The sequence below is a fragment of the Dasypus novemcinctus genome, chromosome 9, assembly GCF_030445035.2.
Source record: "Dasypus novemcinctus isolate mDasNov1 chromosome 9, mDasNov1.1.hap2, whole genome shotgun sequence".
NCBI lineage: Eukaryota > Metazoa > Chordata > Mammalia > Cingulata > Dasypodidae > Dasypus > Dasypus novemcinctus.
The window spans coordinates 13,449,678-13,470,338 of record NC_080681.1 but is presented as its reverse complement, the minus strand read 5'-3'; the positions used below and the strand labels follow the sequence as shown (position 1 = coordinate 13,470,338).

The following is a 20,661-nucleotide window of genomic DNA, read 5'->3' as shown; positions in this document are numbered from 1 at the left end:
TTGGAAGGGGCACAAGGAACAGGTGGACCAGGGTGAGGTGGGGGTGGGACAGAGTTGCTAAGGGGCCTGCTCCAGGGCGAGCAGGGGTACTGGGCTTGCTAGGGCATGGGTGGATGGGCTGCTGAATGTGTGGGTAAGGTGCCCTCCTCCCGGCTGCCTTGGACACGTAGGGGGTGAAATGGGGCTTGGGCTCCAGGAACAGGGCATTGCTCCAGGGGGACTCAGCCTTTCCCCCTCCCACAGATTTCTGATGCCACTCCTCAGGGCTCAGCAGGACAGGGCTTGGCTTTAAGCCGAGATCGAGCCTTTCTTCTCCAAGCCGGTCAGGCTCAGGGGATTATTCTGCTTGAATCAGGGTGTCTTGGAAGGAGATAAGGTTTTCTTGTCGATTTTCTTATAAGACTTATTCACATACCCTTCACCAAATGGCAGAAGAAGGTGGCGGTGGTGAAAAGACCAATATCTGTCATTCATAATACTTATTAAAAATATGGGCTTTAGCCTCACAGAGACCTCAGTTCAAATCTCAGCTTGATCAGTTATCAGCGCTGTGACGTTGGACTACTTACCCAACTTCCGGGAGACGCGTTTTCCTAAACTGTAAAGTATAGATAACGCCTACTTCCCCGGGCTGTGGAGATAACTAAATGACAAAATGCCTGCAAGGCACTTAACAGAGCTTCTGGCACCAAGTAAGCACTCAACATATGCATATATATATAATCTCTTTTAATCTTTAACTTGTGAGGTGGGTATTTTAATCTCAATTTGAGGAGAAGTTGAAAGATCTTAATGTTACATAGATAATGTACTATGCAGCAGAGCCAGGAATTGAATCCAGCTCCGATTCCCAAAGCCCATGTTTCCTAAGGCACAAGCTCTCCCCAGCCTTAGAATGTGGGAAGGCTCCAGGAACTCTTCAGATTTCTAGTGCTCTTGGGATGTGGGAAGAGTTTGGCCATGGGTTGGGCGGTCTTTGGAGGCCAGTGTCCCTGGGACTGGTGAAGTATGTCCTGGGGACAGGGCATTAGAAGATGTTGGGCACCTTGACCATGACCACTGGGGTGGCTTACACTACCTGCACCTAAAGGCCAGCCTGACCCCAGAAGTGGAGATTAGCAGTGCCCGAGAAAGACACAGGGGTGAGGGGGTCCTAGCACATGGCCATATCTCTGCTGCCTCAATGGCATGAATATCTTGGCCACCTGATGTGAATATTCATTCACCCAATGAATGTTGGTTGTGCATGGCACTGGGTCAGGTGCTGGGGATTCAAAGATTCAGGAGACACTTAGAAGATGTCTGGTTTAGGCTGGGAGGGAGAAGGCATCCTTTCCTCACTGAAATAATGGCTGAGGTTGTCCTTACCACGTGGTTGTTCATGGCTCCCCAAATGGCCAGTGAAATAGAGGGTGTAGGGGAGCAGATGTGGCTCAAGCCGTTGAGTGCCTGCCTCCCACATGGGAAGTCCCAGGTTCAGCTCCTGGTGCTTCCTAAAGAAGACAAAAAAAAAAAAAACACAAGGAGCAGACAACAAGCAGACATTGAGAAAAACAAGCAGATAACAAGCTAAAACAATGAGCAGACAATGAGCAAAAAGAAATGAGCAGGGAGTGGATGTGATTCAAGCACTTGAGAGCCTGCCTCCCACATGGGAAGTCCCAAGTTTGGTTCCTGGTGCCTCCTAAAGAAAATAACCAAACGTAACAGGCAGACAATGAGCAAAAACAATGAGCAGACAATGAAAACAAACGAGCAAACAGATGAGGGAGACATCACTGGGTAGGGGGGGAGAAATAGAGTGTAAATCTTCCATTGGAACAAACCCAGGGAGGGGCAGCTTTTCTTTGGCTCAGGAAGCCATGCAGATTAGAGATTTTCCTCCTAACTTCACTACCTACCACTAGGCATCCAGAGCTCTGTAGTGTTCAAGCTGAACTAGGTACAGGGCAGGAAGGTTGATCTTTTCATGCTAAGCCGATGGCTTATACCCTGTGCTTTTCACTCACCTAAGTGAAGTGGGTTGTGGTGGTATAGCCAGAGAGAACAAAGGGAGAGGATAACCAAAGGGCAGAAATGCCCAAGTTGCTGGATCAAAGAGATGTAGTTACCTCATTTGCATATCACTTAACAATCAGTAATTTTCCATTAGAACTTTGGTCCCTCCCCCACCACTGTGCTGCACTGGCCCCAGAGAAACTTCATGTGTGGATCCAGAGGCCCAGGGACAGGTTAGTGGAAAGAGAAGTCCTGGGGACAAGAGTCGGGTTTGGTTGTGTGTCAGCCACTAACTCACTAATGGTTAACTTCTATATTTCCCCTCTCCCATGGTAGATCCCCAGGGCAGGGTATCCTAAGCACTAAGTCCAATTTTCTTTTTTTTAAAGATTTATTTTTTATTTATTTCTCACCCCTTCCACCCTTCCCCCATTGTCTGCTCTCTGTGTCCATTCGCTGTGTTTTTCTTCTGTGTCCATGTGTGTCAGCAGCACCCAGAATCTGTGTCTCTTTTTGTTTCATCATCTTGTTGTGTCAGCTCTCTGTGTGTGCGGCACCATTCCTGGGCAGGCCACACTTTCTTTGGCACTGGGTGGCTCTCCTTACGGGGCGCACTCCTTGAGAGTGGGGCTCCCCTATGCAGGGGACACCCCTGTGTGGCACAGCGCTCCTTGCGCACATCAGCACTGCACGTGGGCCAGCTCATCACACAGGTCACGAGGCCCCGGGGTTTGAACCCTGGACCTCCCATGTGGTAGGCGGACGCTCTATCCATTGAACCAAATCCGCTTCCCCCAATTTTGTTTTATTAAGTAAATGAAAATGACCCTGGGTAAATCACTTTTCCTTGCTGAACACTAGGGAGAAAGGAAGGGGACCGGTAGTTTTAACTGTGGGGGCTGTGGACACTCCATCCACACACAGATGAGCACACCATGACATGTCGTATCTGTCTCAGGAGTTTTCTAGACCCTCTGGAGTCAAGCCTTGTGTCTCTTAGATTAAGACTCCCTGGAGTAGAAGAGGGTGAAAATCCTTCAATTTTCACATCTCAGCTTTCTGCGTATCCTCCCCACTTGGATCTTTTGGGTATGGGAATCCATTTGAAAGCAAACAGAGAGAGAAGACATTCACATATGTTTATGTGACACTCCCATGAGCCAGGCACTTATTTAATCTTCACAAGATGGTGTGGCGCTATAATTCCTTTTGTGGAGGTGAGGAAACGGGCTCTGAGACATAGTGTGCCTGGGGCAGGGAGCTGGTTGGGACAGAGCTGGGACCCAAACCCCAGCCTTTGGCTCCAGAAGCTTGCTCTTTCTCTGGGGTTCATTTCGTTTCTGAGCTATGCCAGTTCAGCTCCTCCTGCCCTTCCCCACGGGCACCCCATCATGTCCCCCCTTAGAAGTGCTGGACGGGCCAAAGCCCAGGGCTCTGGCCTTTGTGGTGGAGGCTGCACAGGCAGGTGCCTCAGCCCAGGCAGGGAGGGGTCACGGGTGCTCACGCGGCCTGGGGGTTCTGCCTTGAAGGAGCTGAGTCCCCCCACCAAAGTGGAGGGAGAGGTGGGAACCTTGATGCATGCTCCATAGATCCCTACCCCTCTTCACTTGCCCACTTGATGTTTTTACCTAACAAGAGCCAAACCATCAGGGACAAACAGAACTCTGGGAGGCAGGAGTTCCATGCCCAGCAGGAGAAAGGACCGAGCCCTGGGAGCCGGACTAGTTCCCACTTTTGGGGGGCAAGGGGCCCAGACTCTCCCATTTCTTTGGGGACGTGTGCGCTGCAGAAGTATAGGGCGCTTTCAGGAACTTCCCAATCCCACCCCATGCTGGGGGGATACCAGCACGTGGGGGTGTCTCAGCGGCGGTTGCCCCAACTGCTTCTCGTCTCTTATCACCCTTTCCCTGGTCACCCCAACACCTGCTGCCCAGAAACAGTGCGTTCTGAAGGTGAGATTGGGGTGGGGACAAGAGCTGCAGCTGCCCAGGGTGTCCTAGGAACAGCGCAGGGCCGACTGTGAGGGGAGATCCCCGGAGGTGGTGAATGAGAGGCATGGTAGGGGCGGGGGTCTCGACCACGTGCTGGTGGCTGAGGGCAAACTACACCCCTGGGCTGGCGGCCCCAGTGTGGACTGCGCTAGCCCTGAGAGGAGCTCAGACCAACGGGCCTCGGCAGTGTGTGTGTATCAGAATCTTTTCCAGGGAGGCGACGGATGTGAGGGTGGAGAACGAGACCCCTCCTCGGAAGGCAAAGCCAGCAGCTCTCCTCATAGACTCCAGAGCACGCTGGCACCAGCGGAAATGAGTCCAAATGCGGGGTGGGGGTTGAGGACATGGCCTGCAAAGGTGGGTGCTGCTGGAGTTAAAGGCCTCCCGGGTGTCCAGCCGCCTTGCCCATACAGCCCCCAGCTCCACCCAACACGGAGGAGGACGCCGATGGCCGGGGCGCGGCGCTCTCGGGCTCCCCCCACCCTCCTCTGCACATCCTCCGCTTCGCCCGCTCCGGGCTCCCAGGCGGGGTGGCCGCGTGGCTGAGCTCACCCTGACGCGGCCCGGACGCCGCCGTCCCGCCCTGCTGGGCCTTCCTCGCCGCGGAGACCGAGCCAGGCTGAGGCCCGTGCCCTGTGCGCGTTGCGGGGACTGGGATCCCGCCGTCAGGTTGGAAAGCAGGCGGAGACGGCCAGGGTCTGTCAAAATTTTTATTTTATTTATTTTTTCATTTCACACAGAATGATAAAATAAATCCTCAGTCATATATATTTATATATTTATTTACTTGTGCCGATATTTACAAAAGACTGGAGCTCTACGAAGTCTATGTCCACCCGTGAGCAGGTGGACAGGCAATGCTCACTGAGGCACGTATGTACACGGCTATGTATAATCTTTGTACAAGTATCAAACCCTACTGACACAGGAACTCTCAGCTGCGGAAGTCCTGGGCGGGGCAGTGTTGGTGGGGCTGAAAGCTTCCAGACTATGTCAGCAAGAATGAGAACCCCTATACGTCCTGTGCAATGTAGTTAGAGCTGGTGTCTAAATTTTCATGAAGCAAACAAATAGTTAAATGACTCCCAAGTCCCATGAGTCGCCCCGACTAGTCCCGCTCCGCCTTCGGTTCCCATTGGTCCCCAGTCTCTCATCACCATGGAGACCCCAGTTCCCTTACCGCATCATCCTTACGAAGCTTTACATTCAGCTTTGGAGTTCCTTCTCCTATTGATCCCAGGGAGGCTTGTTTATCTGCTTCTCTTCTTTGAGTTTTCAGCAGTTATCAGAGAAGAGACACAGGAGGATGGCTGCAGCCATGCATGAGCAGCAAGGAAGCCAGAGCCAACCCCACTTAGAACCTGTGCTGCGTGAGCCAAAGTGAGCGGCCATTCATATATATATATATGCATGTATGTATATATATGTATGTATATAGATAGATACAGATAGAGATTTACAGAATCCAGAGATAGCCTATATAAGCGCATGGGTCTGGAAAAGGAAATAGCATCCTCCACGAGCTGTACAGTTATGTCGCTGATGAAAGCTAGAATCTTCCTTTATGACTGGCAAAATTAATCCTGCCCATTCTGAGACCACCATTAGTGGAGAGAGGGGTGCAGGGATGCAGAAACCCAAGAAGAGGCCAATTCAGCAGGGGCATTATTTGCACAGCAGGCTGGAGCTCGATCATGGGACTTTCCAGCTTCCTGGGGCCCTTCAAATGAAGGAACCATCCAAGCACGACAGTGAAAGGAAACTGGGTCGCCGGCTCCCACGTGAAGGCAGAACTGGGGCAAGCACAGAGCATGTTCCAACCTCGGGAGCTGACTCTCACCCTTGCCAAAGACAGACAGACCTCCCTCCTCTTGCTTTTCTATCCCGGTTTGCTTCTTTCCAGCCCCACCTGGCAGGTCAAAGTCCTTGCCCTGTACCCCATGACCTGAAAAGGCAGTAATGTCACTGGCTGACATGGAAATTGGTAGCAATACAAGCCCCTGGATATGTTCCTGCTCCCAGCCCCTCCTCTTGCTTTCTGTAGCAGCCCAGAGTGTTTATGCAGTCATACAAACAAGGCAGTCTGTATCTAGGGAGTCATTTTCAAGGAGAAGCAGGGCTTAGAGTCCTCTCACGAGGACTGAGAAGAGAAAGAGGACCGAGTCCTCTGGGTAGCTATGAAAGGTCTTAGAACACAGCCACATCTACACTGTTCCCAATTATCTCGATGTTGCAGCAGCTGTCCATATTATGATGTAATCACACCTGCCCTGTGCATCCATCAATGGAACGATGTGAGGAGCTCTCAGCTGCACATTCGTCTGGAATATATCTGACTATTTTAGGAGAGCAGAGACGCACAGAAAGTGACCCCGGTTTTCCCTCTGAGGTTCATGCAGTATGTGAAGTGGCCATCTAGAGAGACAGCCTCAATGGCCCCAAATCACCGGTTGGTCATTCTAAGACGCTCTTGGGCTTCTACTCCATGGTCATGGCAGCCTGGCCAGCCCAGAGGGCTGCTGGGCATGGGGGAGATAGCAGACACCCCTGAGCCACATCAATTGTCCCAGACACCAAATCCCCCTGCCCTGATCCAGGTAGTGTGCACACAGTCAAAGGCAGGAGGTGAGTGTGAGAGAAACATGATCTTCCACGGGTCTAACACACTGCTGGATGAGATGGAGAATGAGAGCACGTTTCAGCTCACACCCAGCTGTTTCCATAACCATGTACACAGCTCACCCCCAAAAAGGCAACTGCATTGCAGCTCCTCTCATCCCCACACCCTTGACCTGGATCTGGTCCTTATCAACAACAGAATGGGTTTGTTGGTTCTACTGATTACCACACAACTCTCACCTTAAGGGAGGCAGAGATGGATTTTTGTTCTTCATTGAGCATGCTACTTTCAGATCTCATGAAATTCAGACCCAGGGCATCACTATGGACAAGGCGAAAGCTAAATAGATCAGACCTTTGCAAAAATCTTAGCGCTTTCCACTTCTCCAGGGCTACAAAGCTCAAAATGCCTTTTCTGGTCCTTACGGTGAAGTTACAGCCAACCAGGGCAGACAGGATAATGAATAAAGCACCTGGCCCTGAGATCAGACTTCCCTTTTATCCCTGAGTCAGGCAGCCACCTGTGGGGAGGGGGAGTGGGGGGAAGAGGTGATCCTGGGGCCCATTCTTTTGTTATGAAAGAACAGCCTTCTAGAGAGGTTCTTACACAGAAGATAAAGAGCCCAACTGGAGAGGTGGGAAGAACGCCAAGGAAGGCCATTTTAAAAATTCAAATGAATGCAGTTTATTCCTTGGATTGCCCAAATTTATTTCACATTAGTGAAATTAAGGGAGTTGGTCCATAGATAATTGCCTAATTTTTGAAATAATGATATACATATATACATATACTATACATATGTATATACACAGACACGTATATATGGAACACCTCTAATAACTCAAGAGCCAATGAATCAGAAACCTCGGTGAACTAGAATTATGTTTTCTTACCATACTTTCAGTAGAAAGAGGCAAATGACAGCAAGATGAGTTCCCAGCCAGGTTGTGCCTCAATGGCCAACTTCCAGGTACATCACGCAGCTAGCATACATTCAGCTGATCTCTTTGGTCTTCTCCATCTACACTTCCGTACACGGAGCACTGAGCTTTAGAATGTTGACCCTGAGCAATGCAAGGTCTTCTGTCATCTTCACACACTCTACTTACTAAGGCAGGAAAAGGTATACTAACCTACTTAGGAAATTTTTTTTTCAGCAACAAAGGTTGAATCAGAGCATGTTTCCCCATTCTTACTCAATCAGAATTGTAAAACAACCAGAATGCTCCCTTCCCTGAGGACTTTTCCCATCAGTTAACTGAGGTTTTGCTGTACACATGTATATATAGAGCAAGGTACACTGAGTTGGAATGGGATGGGACTCTGGGGTTGCCAGCCTTCCTTGATGGTCCAGTCTAAATATTTAACCTCACAGATTTTTCAGGAAAGGGGCTGCCTTCGAAGCTCCCGGTTATGTGTGCAAATATTTGTGCAGCTGCACACTGTAGTGAACAGTGAGGTTCTTACTTCCCCATTGTCATGCCCTGACCACCCAAACTTCTATGCCAGTAGATCCCTACCCAAACCCACAATAACTTGCCTTCCTCCGTTGTACTTGTGGAATCCCTGTAAGAAAGTCAGCTTATTTTGAAGGAGAGCCGAGGGCAACCCCCGAATCTGTCCAGGCTACCAACCCCAGGTGCCAAACCTCCCGGCCACATTCCCTCAGCATCCGTCTCCTTGGGGAAGGGAGGAGGGGAAGCAGATGGATCAAGTAATGGCTTTTAGTGCATGGAAATGATCTTCTGTAATGGCTCAGGATGCTTTATTCTTATCCATGGGTAAGCGTTTTCTCACAGGCTTCCATTACACCCTGCCAGATGGACTGAAAGTCTACGAGATGGGCTGCGTGAGGTCACTCAAACTCGAGGTTCAGTGCCTAGAGGTTGAGAAGGAGCTGGGTGAGAGCAGGAGGGAGAGAGAGAAGCAGAAAGATAGAGACACAGATAGAGGTACACGCAGGGAGAGACGGAGTGACCTTCCCTGTTCATACATTGCACATATGCATATGTTTACATTCTAGCAGGAAGGCCAGAGCCTCAGAGGACAGAGGTCATGCTACCGCATGGGAAGAAGAGGGAATTACAAAGACAGTGAATGAATGCCCGGAAGCTGAGGGCATTATCTGATAATCCAAGTTCTATCACTTTTCAGTCCTGAGAGCAAAATTTTGAAATAGCTATTGCTAAAGAAAACAGTCACTATTGATTTTATTGCACTTTTCCTCTTTAAAAATATTCAAAGACAAACTATAAGAGATGGAGCTTGAGTTTTGGTGGGAAGGGAAGCAGAAAGAAGGGAAGAGGAAACTAGATTAGTTTGAGGAAGAGACCCATCCCAGCCGAGAGGGAATTCTCCACTTCCCCCAGCTCTGGAGGGGGAATGGGGTAGATCTCAACAAGGGCCAAGTCTGAGGATACAGATTATGGTCACAATGGCCACTGAGACTGTTCCCAGCTTCCAGCTCCCTGCTAGTTGGCTCAGGTGACTGGTGATGGGGCAGGTGAGGTTAAGGTCATCAGTTCACACCCTGCAATGAACACTTTGCCAGGCTTGAGGGTACCACCATTGTGTAACCAAGGATGTGGACCCTTAACAGGACAGCCTATCACAGACCAGCCCTGTCAGACCAGGTGGCCATCACCACTAGGACAACGGGCCTCAGGAGAGCTGGAGCTGGACTCAGTGTCGTCAGAGACAACTCAGAGCACTGTGCTCCTCTTGCCTGCATGGTGGGTGTTGGTACCGGCCTCATATGCCATTTGCAAAATGTGCTATAGTTTCTTATGGGGGATGCCAGCCTCTACCTCTCCTCTCTACTACTGTGGTCTGTGCTGAAACCCCAGCCTGAGCATCCCCAGAGGGCACTGCCTTCTCCCCACATGGGCCGGCACTGATATTTATGGCTGACCATGAGGACGTACATTGCCAAAGACCTCACTACAATGCAGCAAGAGCTGCAGGGACAGCAGGCGAGGTCAGCTCATCCTGCAGCCCTCTGCGTGTGGTCTAGCAGCATGAACACCCAGGCGGGGGGTTCAGGCCAATAAAGCTGCCACGGGAGCCCTGTCCACACCAGACCGCAACTCCCTTGGAGTCTAGCCTCGTGGTGGCACACCTACAGCCTCTCAGAGGCATTGCTGAGAGGCCCAGAGGGAAGCCGAGAGGACGGAAGACTGTGTCAAATACCACACAAGCTCCAGGAAGCACAGAGCCTCAATGGCGTCCTCAGTGAAATTTGGGCTCCTGCAAAGTTTACTCTGAAATTTCATCCACTCAGTTTCCCTCTCTTCCTGATAACCCCACCCCCACAACACCCCCTCTCCTGGGCCACTTTCTCGTCAGACTCCTGAAACTCCAACTTTCCTGAAACTCTGTGTCCACAGACGCATGTGATGAAGCTAAAGAAAATACTGGAATCTTGATTTGGAAACACAGGTTCTAGCGTGTTGCACCAAAGACCAAGCGTTGAACCCACAAGTCCATTGCCTGCTGCTGCTGCTTCCTCCATAGAGATTGGGACTCACGACCACCGTTAGAGGGGAAGAGTGAGACCGCCTGGGATGGCCGCGTCCGTAGAGAGCACGTGGCCTGAGCCCAGCACCCTCGGATCCGAGGCCTGACTTCAACTCCCAACTTCCATTTGAGGTGAAGCCCCTGCCAAGAGGCACCCAGCTCTCAGCTGGTCCTGCTAACGGGGAAGAACCAGCTCCAAGGGGTAATCCAAAATGGTGGACCATCTTCAAAAGTCTTTAAATCTGGTCTTAGCATCTATAATAAAAATCAGGCCCTTTTAAAAATGGAGGCTGTTTGCTTGGTTAGCATTAGGTTTATGTCCTCGGTCATGTTTTACTTAAGCTGAATTGGTTTGTGTTTCCTCAAGGCACACAACTGGATGGGAGGCAGCACACCAAGGTGGAGCCCTGGCAAGGGGAAGGAACGCCTGGTGGGGAGAGGGGCACCCAGTGTTGATCCCATCGGGTTTATGCCCAACAGCCAGTGAAGAGCCACAAGCAAGGAAAGGTGACCCATTTTAAGGGACAAGCCTGTATCCAATCTTGGCTTTCTGACCTGGCTCTCCACAAAGTTGTTGGGGCTGGAGGGGGTAATAGGGCCTTGTAGACTTAGAGAACATTGCGAGCCTCTTCAGCCTGGTTCTGAGCCCAAGATCCTGCAGTTTCCTTGGGCCACCACTGCTTTCAAGAGAATGGGCCTGAATCCAGAGATCCCCAGGTGCTGGGCGCAGGGGGAGCTGGGCTAGTGGATTGTCCATGTAGATTTGCTTTGAAGAAAAGTGCATGGCAAGGAGTCTGTGTTAGGCTGCCACCTATCCCAGGTCCTTCCACAACCCACACCCAGCTTCTGGGGGGAGGAAGGTGAATAGGTAGAAACCCCATGAGATTCCCTGTCTCCATCAGAGATCTGCTTGAAGCCTCAGGAGTCACTTCTGAGGACTGAAATCTGGGGGGAGCAAAGGAGAGAAGAGACCAGAGGAAGAGACTCCTTGAAGGCTATTGAGGGGTAAAGACAGGCTAGGGAAGGGTGATTAAATATGATCTTTTGTTTATCGCCTGTTAACTTACAGCTCTGGGGACAGAAGTATGGATCTGGGGGCACGTATGCATTTCATGTATTATCATGTGTGTCCTCAGACTTGTAAGCTGTAATTTGTGTATCTGAGTTAATGCATTGTGTGTATATATTGAGTTTGTATTTTGTGTGCAGAAATAATAGTCTCCTTTGTGTGTTTTTTGTGTATATCCATTGCGTCCATCTATTTATTGTGTATTTTGCATGTGTCGCAGGTTGTGTTATCTGTACATAGTATATGTTCTGTATTAGTAAAGACATTCTATGCCTGTGCTGAGTGTGCAGATTGTGTATATAGGTATAACAGTATATCTTCTGTGCATGCCATTTACCTCTATTTAGTCTCTGGGTATTTTGCCTGTGTGTTACATGTTTTGTATTTGTGTACATGTGGTGTCAGTGTGTCTATCCATCTTGCGGTGTATGTGTGTGTGTGAACATCTTTTAATCCTAGGCCAAGCACATGGTGACAAAGTGTCGACCCCCATCCTAGGCCTCAGGTGTGGGCTGCTTTACCTTCTGTTTTCGAAAGGTCTGGGACCTCCCACCCTGAGCCTTGGGAATTCAGCACCACCTCCCGCGAAGGGGAGGACGAGAAGCACAGAGGCTTTGTGCTGGGCACAGGGCGTCCTGCAGACACCTGGGGACGCGGGGGGCCAGGAACAAATGAGCACCCCGGGCCTAGCTCCCTGAGCTGGTGCCCCCACCCCAAGACCGTGGTAGGCTATAAACAGCTACACTGGAGCCACCCCTGGACCATCAGCCCGATGACCACAACTCACTGAGGCTGGGAATCCAGGCCATCTATGTCGAAAGGCAAAGAAGCCCAGACCGGAGAGGCAAAAGCCGCCCCCACCCTGACCTGATCGAGAGCCTACCTGTTCTCTGTCTTTATTTAGGCTGTGCAGGGGCTCATTCACGCTCTACCTGCTGGTTCTTTTTAAGCAGCTCTGGTTGCCAGTTTTGTGGGGAGATAGTTTGAGTCTGGCAATCAAAAGGATGCCTTTGGATCACGTGGGGACTCCATCCCTTGGTCCCCGGCTTTAGATCTTTCCACACGGAGGAGGCTCCATTTAAGTCCAGACCAGTGGAATTTGGTTCCAGGGAAGTCCTACTCCTTGGCGCGCTCGGTTTCAAAGCAGCGGATCCATTCTGGCTCTTTAGGGAAGGGTTCCTGAAAGTAACTGAGGCAGAGCCAAATGATAATACAAACCACGGGGGGTGGGGAAAGATGAGGATGGAGATGATTAACACGAAGGACCTTAGCGAGGAGGCCGGGGGTGGGTGTGGCCCAGGAGAGCTGGAGCTGGGAGGGCCCGTGGGCCTTGTGTACTCTGTAAGACAAGCTTCAGCCGTGGGACACTGAAGCTGCAGCACATGGAGGGCAGAAAGACAATTCTAACGTCCAAGAATCCTTGAAGACTGGGGTCTCTGAGGCAATGGCAGCAAACCCAAGCCCGGTGGGGTTACCAATGAGACAAATTAACCCATTAGGCCTCTTAGACAACCAACCCACCAAGCAGTGGATTTGCTCCTGAACCTGAACTACAGAGAATGAATGTATATATATGTGTGTAGTTATACATATATACATATACACACATGTGCATGTGTATATATGTATGTGTGTGTGTATATATACACTCTAGTGCACATAGTCAAACACATGCATAAATTGCCCTGTGTCAAAATATTGCATAAGCTTATACAATGTTTCGATGCAATTATTTCTAGAGCTACCTAGGTGGAGGACACGTGAAAGAGCTATTCGGTATGTGTGGCACACACATACACGTTGGGTCCACGGATCAGATGTCCTGGCCATCTGCACAATCATGCATGACCAGGTTAATTCCTAAGGTGCAGCCAGGGGAGGGGTTTAGACACTGCTTCTCCTGCTCGCTCTCCTGGTTCTGCAGAGGTCTGTGCCCCCATGTTTGAAAGAACGGGGACAGGGTGAGCAGGAGGGCCAGAAGTTTTGATTCCCCATCCCAAAGATGGGGTCCTCAATCAGAAGGAAATTTTTTCCCCCCTGATCGAGGCCTTCTGATGGGGTGGAGATTGGGATGGGGGGGGTCCTTTTTCAATGCCATTCCAAGGTTATTAATATTCTAAATGTGAATACTGTGTAGGCTACTAAGAAAATAGGTTATCTCCTGTGATTTAAATATTGAGATTCATGCAACAAACACCCATGCAGCGCTATTGCATCACTGGTAAATTTCACTGCAGTGTCAGGGTAGCTGAGGCCACAGCTCTAGGGAAGTAGATGTCTACAAACTACAGTGTAACGAAGAAATCAGGCATGTTTTTGCGACCCCGAAGCCTGCAAAAATGGGGACATCTGAAGCTTAGAGGCCCCTTGGTCCGCTGGCTTCTCTCGGTAGGCCTATGGGAGACGATGTGAAACTTGACAACACTGGTCACACTAACTGTCCCTCCCTCGGGCTTCCCTCACATCGACACTGCAGAGAAAAAGCCGAATGCAGCATTTTCCATTATGAAACACAAGCCTCCGGAGCATCTACTTGGCAACTGCAATTCACAAACCCAGCCTGTGACACAGAAAGTCATTCCAATTCACAGGACTGTGTGTTCTTTTCAATGCAAAAAACTGGAATGACCTTTTGAAGAATAACCAAGCTTTAAAGCTAAACCATGATGGTTTTCCTCTGTGAAGAGGGAGGTGGGCTCAAAATGGGGTGATGAGGGTGTATGGGGGTGGGGGTGCTTCTCCCGGGTGTCGTGTGCATTTAATTAGGAAGGAAAGGTGGCACTGATGTGGTGGGTTGTGTCTTTGACATGAGGGGGCCTGACTATGCCTTTCTGAATCCTGGCTCCATAGGTGACTCCAATCTTTGGAAACCCATAAGTTGGTGATGAAAATGTTCATGAAAGATATTCTGTGTTCTAAATCAAAAATCAAAAGATCAAAAGTCACTTGCACGACTATTGCTTTCCATGCAGAACCAGATACACACTGTGGAATAGACCGGCTACAGTGTCGGCTGTTACGCAGTATCTGCAGTAGTTCCATTGAGCTGTGAGTGTGTGAATGGGTCTCAATCAGACATCAGTTAACATTTTGGTAATATTCACATAGTTTGTGTTAGCCAAGGTGCAATTGGCGGTTTTCAAGTTTTCCTCTCTAAAGTCCTCGTTACTGTTATTTACCCCCTCCTGGATCTCCATGTAATCAGACTTACTAATGGTCGAGGCACTTCTACTTTTCTTTAGGTCAGGGGAGGATGGGATCTTTGGACAGCTCGTCACTTGCAAGTACTGGGCCTGTTCCTCTCCCTCTGTCTCCCGGTGGTAGAAGTAGTTGAAATTGGACACTATGACGGGAACCGGTAAGGCAATGGTTAACACACCTGCGATTGCACACAGGGAACCCACAATCTTTCCCCCAATGGTAGTTGGAACCATGTCTCCATAGCCTACGGTTGTCATGGAGACAACTGCCCACCAGAAGGCATCTGGGATGCTGGGGAACTGGGACTCGCGCTCATCGGCCTCTGCGAAATAGACCGCACTAGAGAAAAGGATGACCCCAATGAACAGGAAGAAGATCAGGAGGCCTAATTCTCGCATGCTGGCTTTGAGAGTCTGACCTAGAATCTGGAGACCTTTGGAGTGTCTGGACAACTTGAAAATCCGAAAGACTCTTACCAACCGGATGACACGGAGGATGGCCAACGACATGGCCTGCTGGCCCTGCTGGGCGTCCTCTGGTTTCTCGGCCAGCTCGGTCCCCAGGGTGATGAAGTAGGGGATGATGGCCACGATGTCAATGATATTCATGATGTTGGTGAAGAAGCCGGCTTTGCTGGGACAAGCAAAGAACCGCACCAGAAACTCAAAGGAGAACCAGATGATGCAGAGGGTTTCGACAATGAAGAAGGGGTCGGTGAAGGAAGTGGACTGCTGGTACCCGATGGTGCTGTTGGAATAGGTGTGGAAGGTCATTCCGCCACCGTGCATGTCTTCGTTCTCATCCCGGAAGATGGGCAAGGTTTCAAGACAAAAGCTGACGATTGAGATCAAGATTACCATGACAGACACGATGGCTATAATCCTGGCAGGACCTGAGCTCTCGGGGTATTCAAAGAGGAGCCACACCTGTCTCTGAAACTCATTTTCCGGCAGCGGACGCTCTTCTTCCTTGATGTAGCCTTCGTCTTCCCGAAACATCTCCATCGCTTCTTCTCCCAGCTCATAAAACCGAATTTCTTCGGAGAATATATCTAAGGGCACATTCACGGGGCGCCTCAGCCGGCCCCCCGACTGGTAGTAGTACAAAATGGCATCAAAGCTCGGGCGGTTCCGATCGAAAAAGTACTCATTTCGGAGTGGGTCGAAGTACCTCATCCGTTTCTTCGGGTCCCCTAAGAGGGTCTCGGGAAACTGGGCTAAGGTCTTCAGCTGGGTCTCGAACCGCAGCCCAGAGATGTTGATCACCACCCTCTCGCAGCACTCGTGGTCTGCCTCTGGGTCATAGGTGTCCTGCGGGTGCCCGGGGAGGGCGGCAGCCTCGTCCGCTGGGTCTCCGGTGGCCACTGTCATAATGGGGACCGAGGGAAGTGCCTCACACTACGCCTTCCAGCTGCCGGGCGGCGGGGAGCTCAGCGTGCTGCTAAGAGCCCGAGGGAACGCAGAAGCATTGGCCTGGGCTCCAGTGGGAGAGCCCGGGGGCCCTCTGCCAGCTGGAGAGACAGCCTCGCCGGGCTGAAAGACAGACAGTGAAGGGCATGAGACCATTCGGCTCTGGCAGCCCGACCCGGGCCGCTGCTTTTCGCCTCCCATCTCTCAGCCATGAGTTCAGAAACATCACCACCACCAACCCCAGACAAAAAAGCAAAATGTGCTTCTTCCTTGTAACCCGGCAGGGGCTCCGAGGGGAGCAGGTGACAGTGTCTCCAGGAAGCTCTGGCATGCTCTGCCCCGAGGGAAGGTAGCTGGTCCAGGGCCCCTCTGCACCACCCAGGCTGCATGAGGGGTCACCCCAGCTTAGGAGACTAGAAGGGAGCCATCTCCAGGCACTGAAGTACTGTCTTACAAATACCTGCACCCTGCGTAGGCATCCCAGCTGGAGATCTTGGGCCTGGGTCTCCCCTCATTGCCCCCACCCCAGTGACTGACTCTACACATGGCGGTTATCAAACAGCAGATGGATTTACCTGGCCAGGCAGGGATCTGAAGCGCGGTCTCTTGCAGAGTGGATCAGCTGCTGCGGGAATCCTAGATATACAAACAGGCAGCCCAGCTCCCCATCACGTCTTCTCCCCGAGCTAGAAATAATGGTGAGTCATTCTGGGCAGGAGGGCAGGCTCCAGGTCCTAGAGGTGAGCTCCAGGGCTGGGCTGGGCTGGAAGGGCGGTGGGGAGCCCGGCCAGGCGTGCGCGGGTCTCCAGGACAGGAGAGCTTGGGTCTGGAGCCTTGGAAAGGAAGCAGGCAAGGTGCAAAGCTCAGCAAAAGCTGGAGTCCTCCTGGCTGTCCTCAGGAGGTGTGACGTTGCCTGGAAAAAACAGCAGCAAGGTGGAACCAGGGTTTCTGGGGAGCTGGTGCCCAGATTTAGGAGAGTTCTGGCAGCTGCACCAACTGACGGGGACAGGCTCCCAGGCCCACCTTCCATCCTGGTACCACGCCGGCAAACTATCCCTCAGCCTCCCAGCCAGCTCAGGGCAGGCTTCTCATCAGCTTGAAGCGATTTCTCCCAGGGAAAAAATCCTGCAAGCTGGGCCCAGCCTGTCTCCTCCAGGGGCCTCCCTGGGCGAGCCACATCCCCAGTTTCTCAGCTGCCACCAGGAGGGACTCTCTGGGCAAAGCATAACTCCTCCCCCTTCCCGGGCACCGGGTCTCCCCAGGGGAAGGCTGGGCTCACTGCAGCCAGAAGACGGCTCTGACCTCCACGGGGTCCTGGGAGAAGACGTCACCCCCTCTCCCTCAGCGCTCAACTAGGAAGACCCCACACACCCCAAGGTTGCCTGTAGGAAAGCTGCCCGCGTCCGCGAACGCACTCTCGCCCCGGGATCCCCGGGCCGCAAGCCTCCCTCCGCGCTGGGGGGCATTTGAGCTGGGCAGCGCTCGACCGGTGATGTTTTTCCCCCAAGAGAAAATCCCTCGCATGTCCTCGGCAGAGAGCGCAGAGCAAACGCTCAGTCTGCCTGGCTGCGAAGCGGGTGGGCAGCCGCGAGAGAGGGGTGGGGGGGCCCTGGAGGAAGCCAGCTTCCGGGCTGGCCCCCTGCCGGCCCAATCCCGCCGGCCCCCAGGCTGGGAGGGGTCCGAGCCCTCCCCGCGTCGGCTCGGGCTCAGGCCGGGATTCCTCCCCGCGCGCTCCCCACTCTGCTGTGCGACGCGCCGGCAAACTGGACCCTCCATCTGGCCGCGGCGGCGAGCACCCCCTTAACCCTCTCCTGCCCGGCCCGATCGGCTCCCGTGGCGGGCCGGAACGCAGCCCAGCTCTTTTGCCCCGGGGTCCAGCCGAGAGGCCATCTCCACCCGGAAACCCCGGAGCCCCAACTCGGGTGTGCGAGGTGGGTCGTCCTGCGCGGCTGCCGCAGATCTCAGCTCCCCCCACATCGGCGCGGGGGCTCCGCGGCAGCCCGAGGCCCCGGGGAAAAAGCAGCCTTTCTCTGCTGCAAAGTCGTATTCAGTCAGTGCCCGAGAGGCGAATGCCGCCCGGCGGTCCCAAGTGATTCAGAGCCTACCAACCCGCGCTATTTACCAGACATGGTTATGCTGTCAGCTGCACTTCCCATAACCAGCCAGCTCCGCTGCGCGCCCGCCGCCCCAGCCCCGCACACCCCAGAGGGTCCCCGAACCCATTTCGTGCACTCTGCTTCCGCAGGGCGCAAGTCCCCAACCCCCCTCTCCAGCCCGGGTCCCGGAATCCGCCGGGCAGACAGCGGGGGTCGGCACCCGCTCGCCCGCCGGGGCCTCAGTCCCAGCCCTCCGCCCTGCTGGCTGCGCCCACCGGCGCCCCGCAGCCCCTCTCGGCCCCGCAGCCCCTCTCGGCCCCGCAGCCTCGGCCGGAGGAGGCAGCGCGCGCCGCGGCACGCCGGCACCGATTTACCCTTCCGGAGTGGCAGCCGGAGCCTCCATGATCGTGGCTTGTGGCAAGCGCCGGCTGAACTGCGGCTGCGGGCGGCCGCGGTGGGGGTGCGGGCGGCCAGCCGGGAGCCGGCTCTGCAGTCCCGCGGGCGGTGCGTACAGAGCACCCGGCCGCCGCCCGCAGCTGCACCGCGCCGCACCGCGCCACGCAGCGCCGCACCTGGCCCGCCAGCGAACTGGAATTAAAGGGGCCGGCGGGTGCCAGAGCCGGTCACCTAGTTGGGGACCGCGGGCCTCGGTCCCCAACCTAAGAGGGAAACACCCCATTCTTTGGCAGAACCCAGGTGACTAACCAGAACCTCGTGGAGAGCTGTCGGGTGCTGCCGTGGCCGGGGAACGGGGACCCGGAGAGGTGGAGGGGGCAGAAGTTGAGGAGCGCTCCTGAGGCTCTGGCCAACATAATGAAGTAGGCAAGGAGGAAACAATCAATAGTATCTATCCCGGGCCCGAGCAGGGAGCAGGGAGCCAGCCCCGCGGGAGATGTGTTGCTATTATTACAAGGCTGCCAGATAGGATCTGCAGACCCTCCCCTGGCTTCCCGCGCCGCCGCGCCCCCTCCTCCAGCTCGGCCTCCCACCTTCCCCTTACCCAGCCGGAGCCTCGGCTTTGCAGGGGAATGCAGCAGGTGCGGCCCGCAGTGAGGCGGAAGCTCGCTGCTGTCTTCGCCCCCTCCGGCAGGAGTCGCTGCAACCAGCAGAACCGCAGAGCCGGCCCCCTCGGAGCCCTCCCTGCAGGACCAGGACAGGCAAGGCTGGGACGTGTGGCTGCCCGAGGTGAAGGCTACCTCGAGAGGGCCCCCTGGCAGAGCTTTCACACTCAGGGGCCCAAGGGGCTCTGAAACTGGGAGTGCAGCTCACAGCACGCTGGGCCGGGCAGAGAAGGCCATCCTTGGCTCTTGAGAAGATGTGTGTGGGTTGGCTGGCCTGCCTTCTGCTCAGATGGGGGTCTGAGAAGATCCAGGGGTGCACTGGGGGTGTGCCTGACACCCCCCAGGGCCCTCTAGTTCTGCTCTCCAGGTCCTTATCAGAACCACCAGACAGGGACTCCAAACATAGGTATCTTTGGCTCAGACTCTGCTGTGGGCCCCTGCCCTGGATTCAGAGGGGGCTGTGGGATGGGAAAGGCCCTGCTGGGCACTCCCTGCTCAGGGGGCACCCTCATCTCCATGCTCTGGGAGAGCAGGGAACTCAGGGAACTTGGGGATGACCATCAGGCAAGGCAGGCTGGGTTGAGGGGCCCTTGAAGCTGGGCCCCAAGGCCCCAGCCAGAGTAGGCCGGGGGGACGTTTAGGCGTCGGTCAGGCCTGGACTTAGAGCGCTGCCTGTTTCTAGACAAGCGAGCTCTCTTTCCCAGGCCTCAGTATCTTCATCTGCCAAATGAGGATACCTCCCAGGTTGTCACATGGAAAGTGTGAGCACGCAGCAGACACTCAGTAATAAACGATGGGTTTCTCCACGCTGCTTCGCTGGGAAAGCCCCTCAGGCCTTCTAGCCCCCGGCTTATCCTCTCTGCTTCCTGGCTGGCCCCACCCTCCACTTCCCCTGTGGTCTGAGCCATTCCTACCCCATTCAGCCAAAGTGTCCTCCAGACGCAGCTCCCCAGCGCAGTGCTCCGCCATTCCTCCTTGCCACACTGGGTGTGCGTGTGTGTACACACATATATGTAATGGTACACACACACGTATAAAATGATATAGCTCCTCCATGCATATCTCTTTGATCATGTCTATACATTTTCTTTGCCCTTTTATGTTAAAACCAAAGACATGGACAGAGCAAAGCTTTTGAGGGAGAATAAGCAATCATGCTAATTGGTGACAAGGACTCGCTGAGGTTAGACACTCTCTCCAGCAGCTCGCCCCCGTGAGACATTTAATCCTCACAACTCTGAAGGCAGTTCCTACATTAGTGCTATTTTACAGGAGAGGACACTGAGGCAGAGAAGGGGACATAGCCTACCCGAGGTCACACAGCTACCAAGTGGTGGCTTGGGCACTTGAATCGGGTCTCTGTGGCTCCAGGCTGTGCATGCTGTTGGGATGGAATGAGCAGCCCTTGAATTTCATTTTTTCTCACTGGAATCTTCCTTGACCCCTTACTAGCGCCTGACTTGACTTCGGGGCATATGTCATTTTCCCAGCTCCCTCCTTTAAAGCCTGATCTAAATGTGGATAGCAAACAAGAAAAAGCAAAAGTAACATAACTAGAAGAGTAGGGAAGGAAGGAGGGTAGGAAGGAAGGAAGAAGGGAGCGAGGGAGGGAGGGAAGGAAGGAAGGGAAAGAAAGAAAAGGAAAGGAGGGAAGGAAGAGAAAGAAAAAGGAAGGAAGGAAGGAGGGAGGGATGGAAGGA

General features: G+C 53.2%; 1 protein-coding gene across 4 annotated transcripts; it reads right to left on the bottom strand.

The window, feature by feature from the left end:
- Positions 1–4,685: 4,685 nt before the first annotated feature.
- KCNA2 (potassium voltage-gated channel subfamily A member 2) lies at positions 4,686–18,980 on the bottom strand. 4 transcript variants are annotated; one of them, XM_058303065.1, is made up of 3 exons: positions 18,901–18,980; positions 16,380–16,717; positions 4,686–15,927 (listed from the first exon to the last, which is right to left on the bottom strand). In XM_058303065.1, the coding sequence occupies exon 3, from the start codon at positions 15,763–15,765 to the stop codon at positions 14,266–14,268; it is 1,500 nt and encodes a 499-aa protein (XP_058159048.1). In that variant the 5' UTR covers positions 15,766–15,927; positions 16,380–16,717; positions 18,901–18,980; the 3' UTR covers positions 4,686–14,265. The 4 variants fall into 4 exon arrangements, with proteins under 4 accessions (XP_058159048.1, XP_004484076.1, XP_004484077.1 ...); XM_004484019.4 differs by lacking the exon at positions 18,901–18,980 and adding an exon at positions 18,275–18,462; XM_004484020.5 differs by lacking the exon at positions 18,901–18,980 and adding an exon at positions 17,176–17,393.
- Between the last annotated feature and the right edge of the window lie 1,681 nt (positions 18,981–20,661).

What these genes read in the sequence shown, in the direction of transcription:
- KCNA2 (XM_058303065.1), bottom strand. Translation starts at nt 15,765, where the DNA reads ATGACAGTGGCCACCGGAGACCCAGCGGACGAGGCTGCCGCCCTCCCC.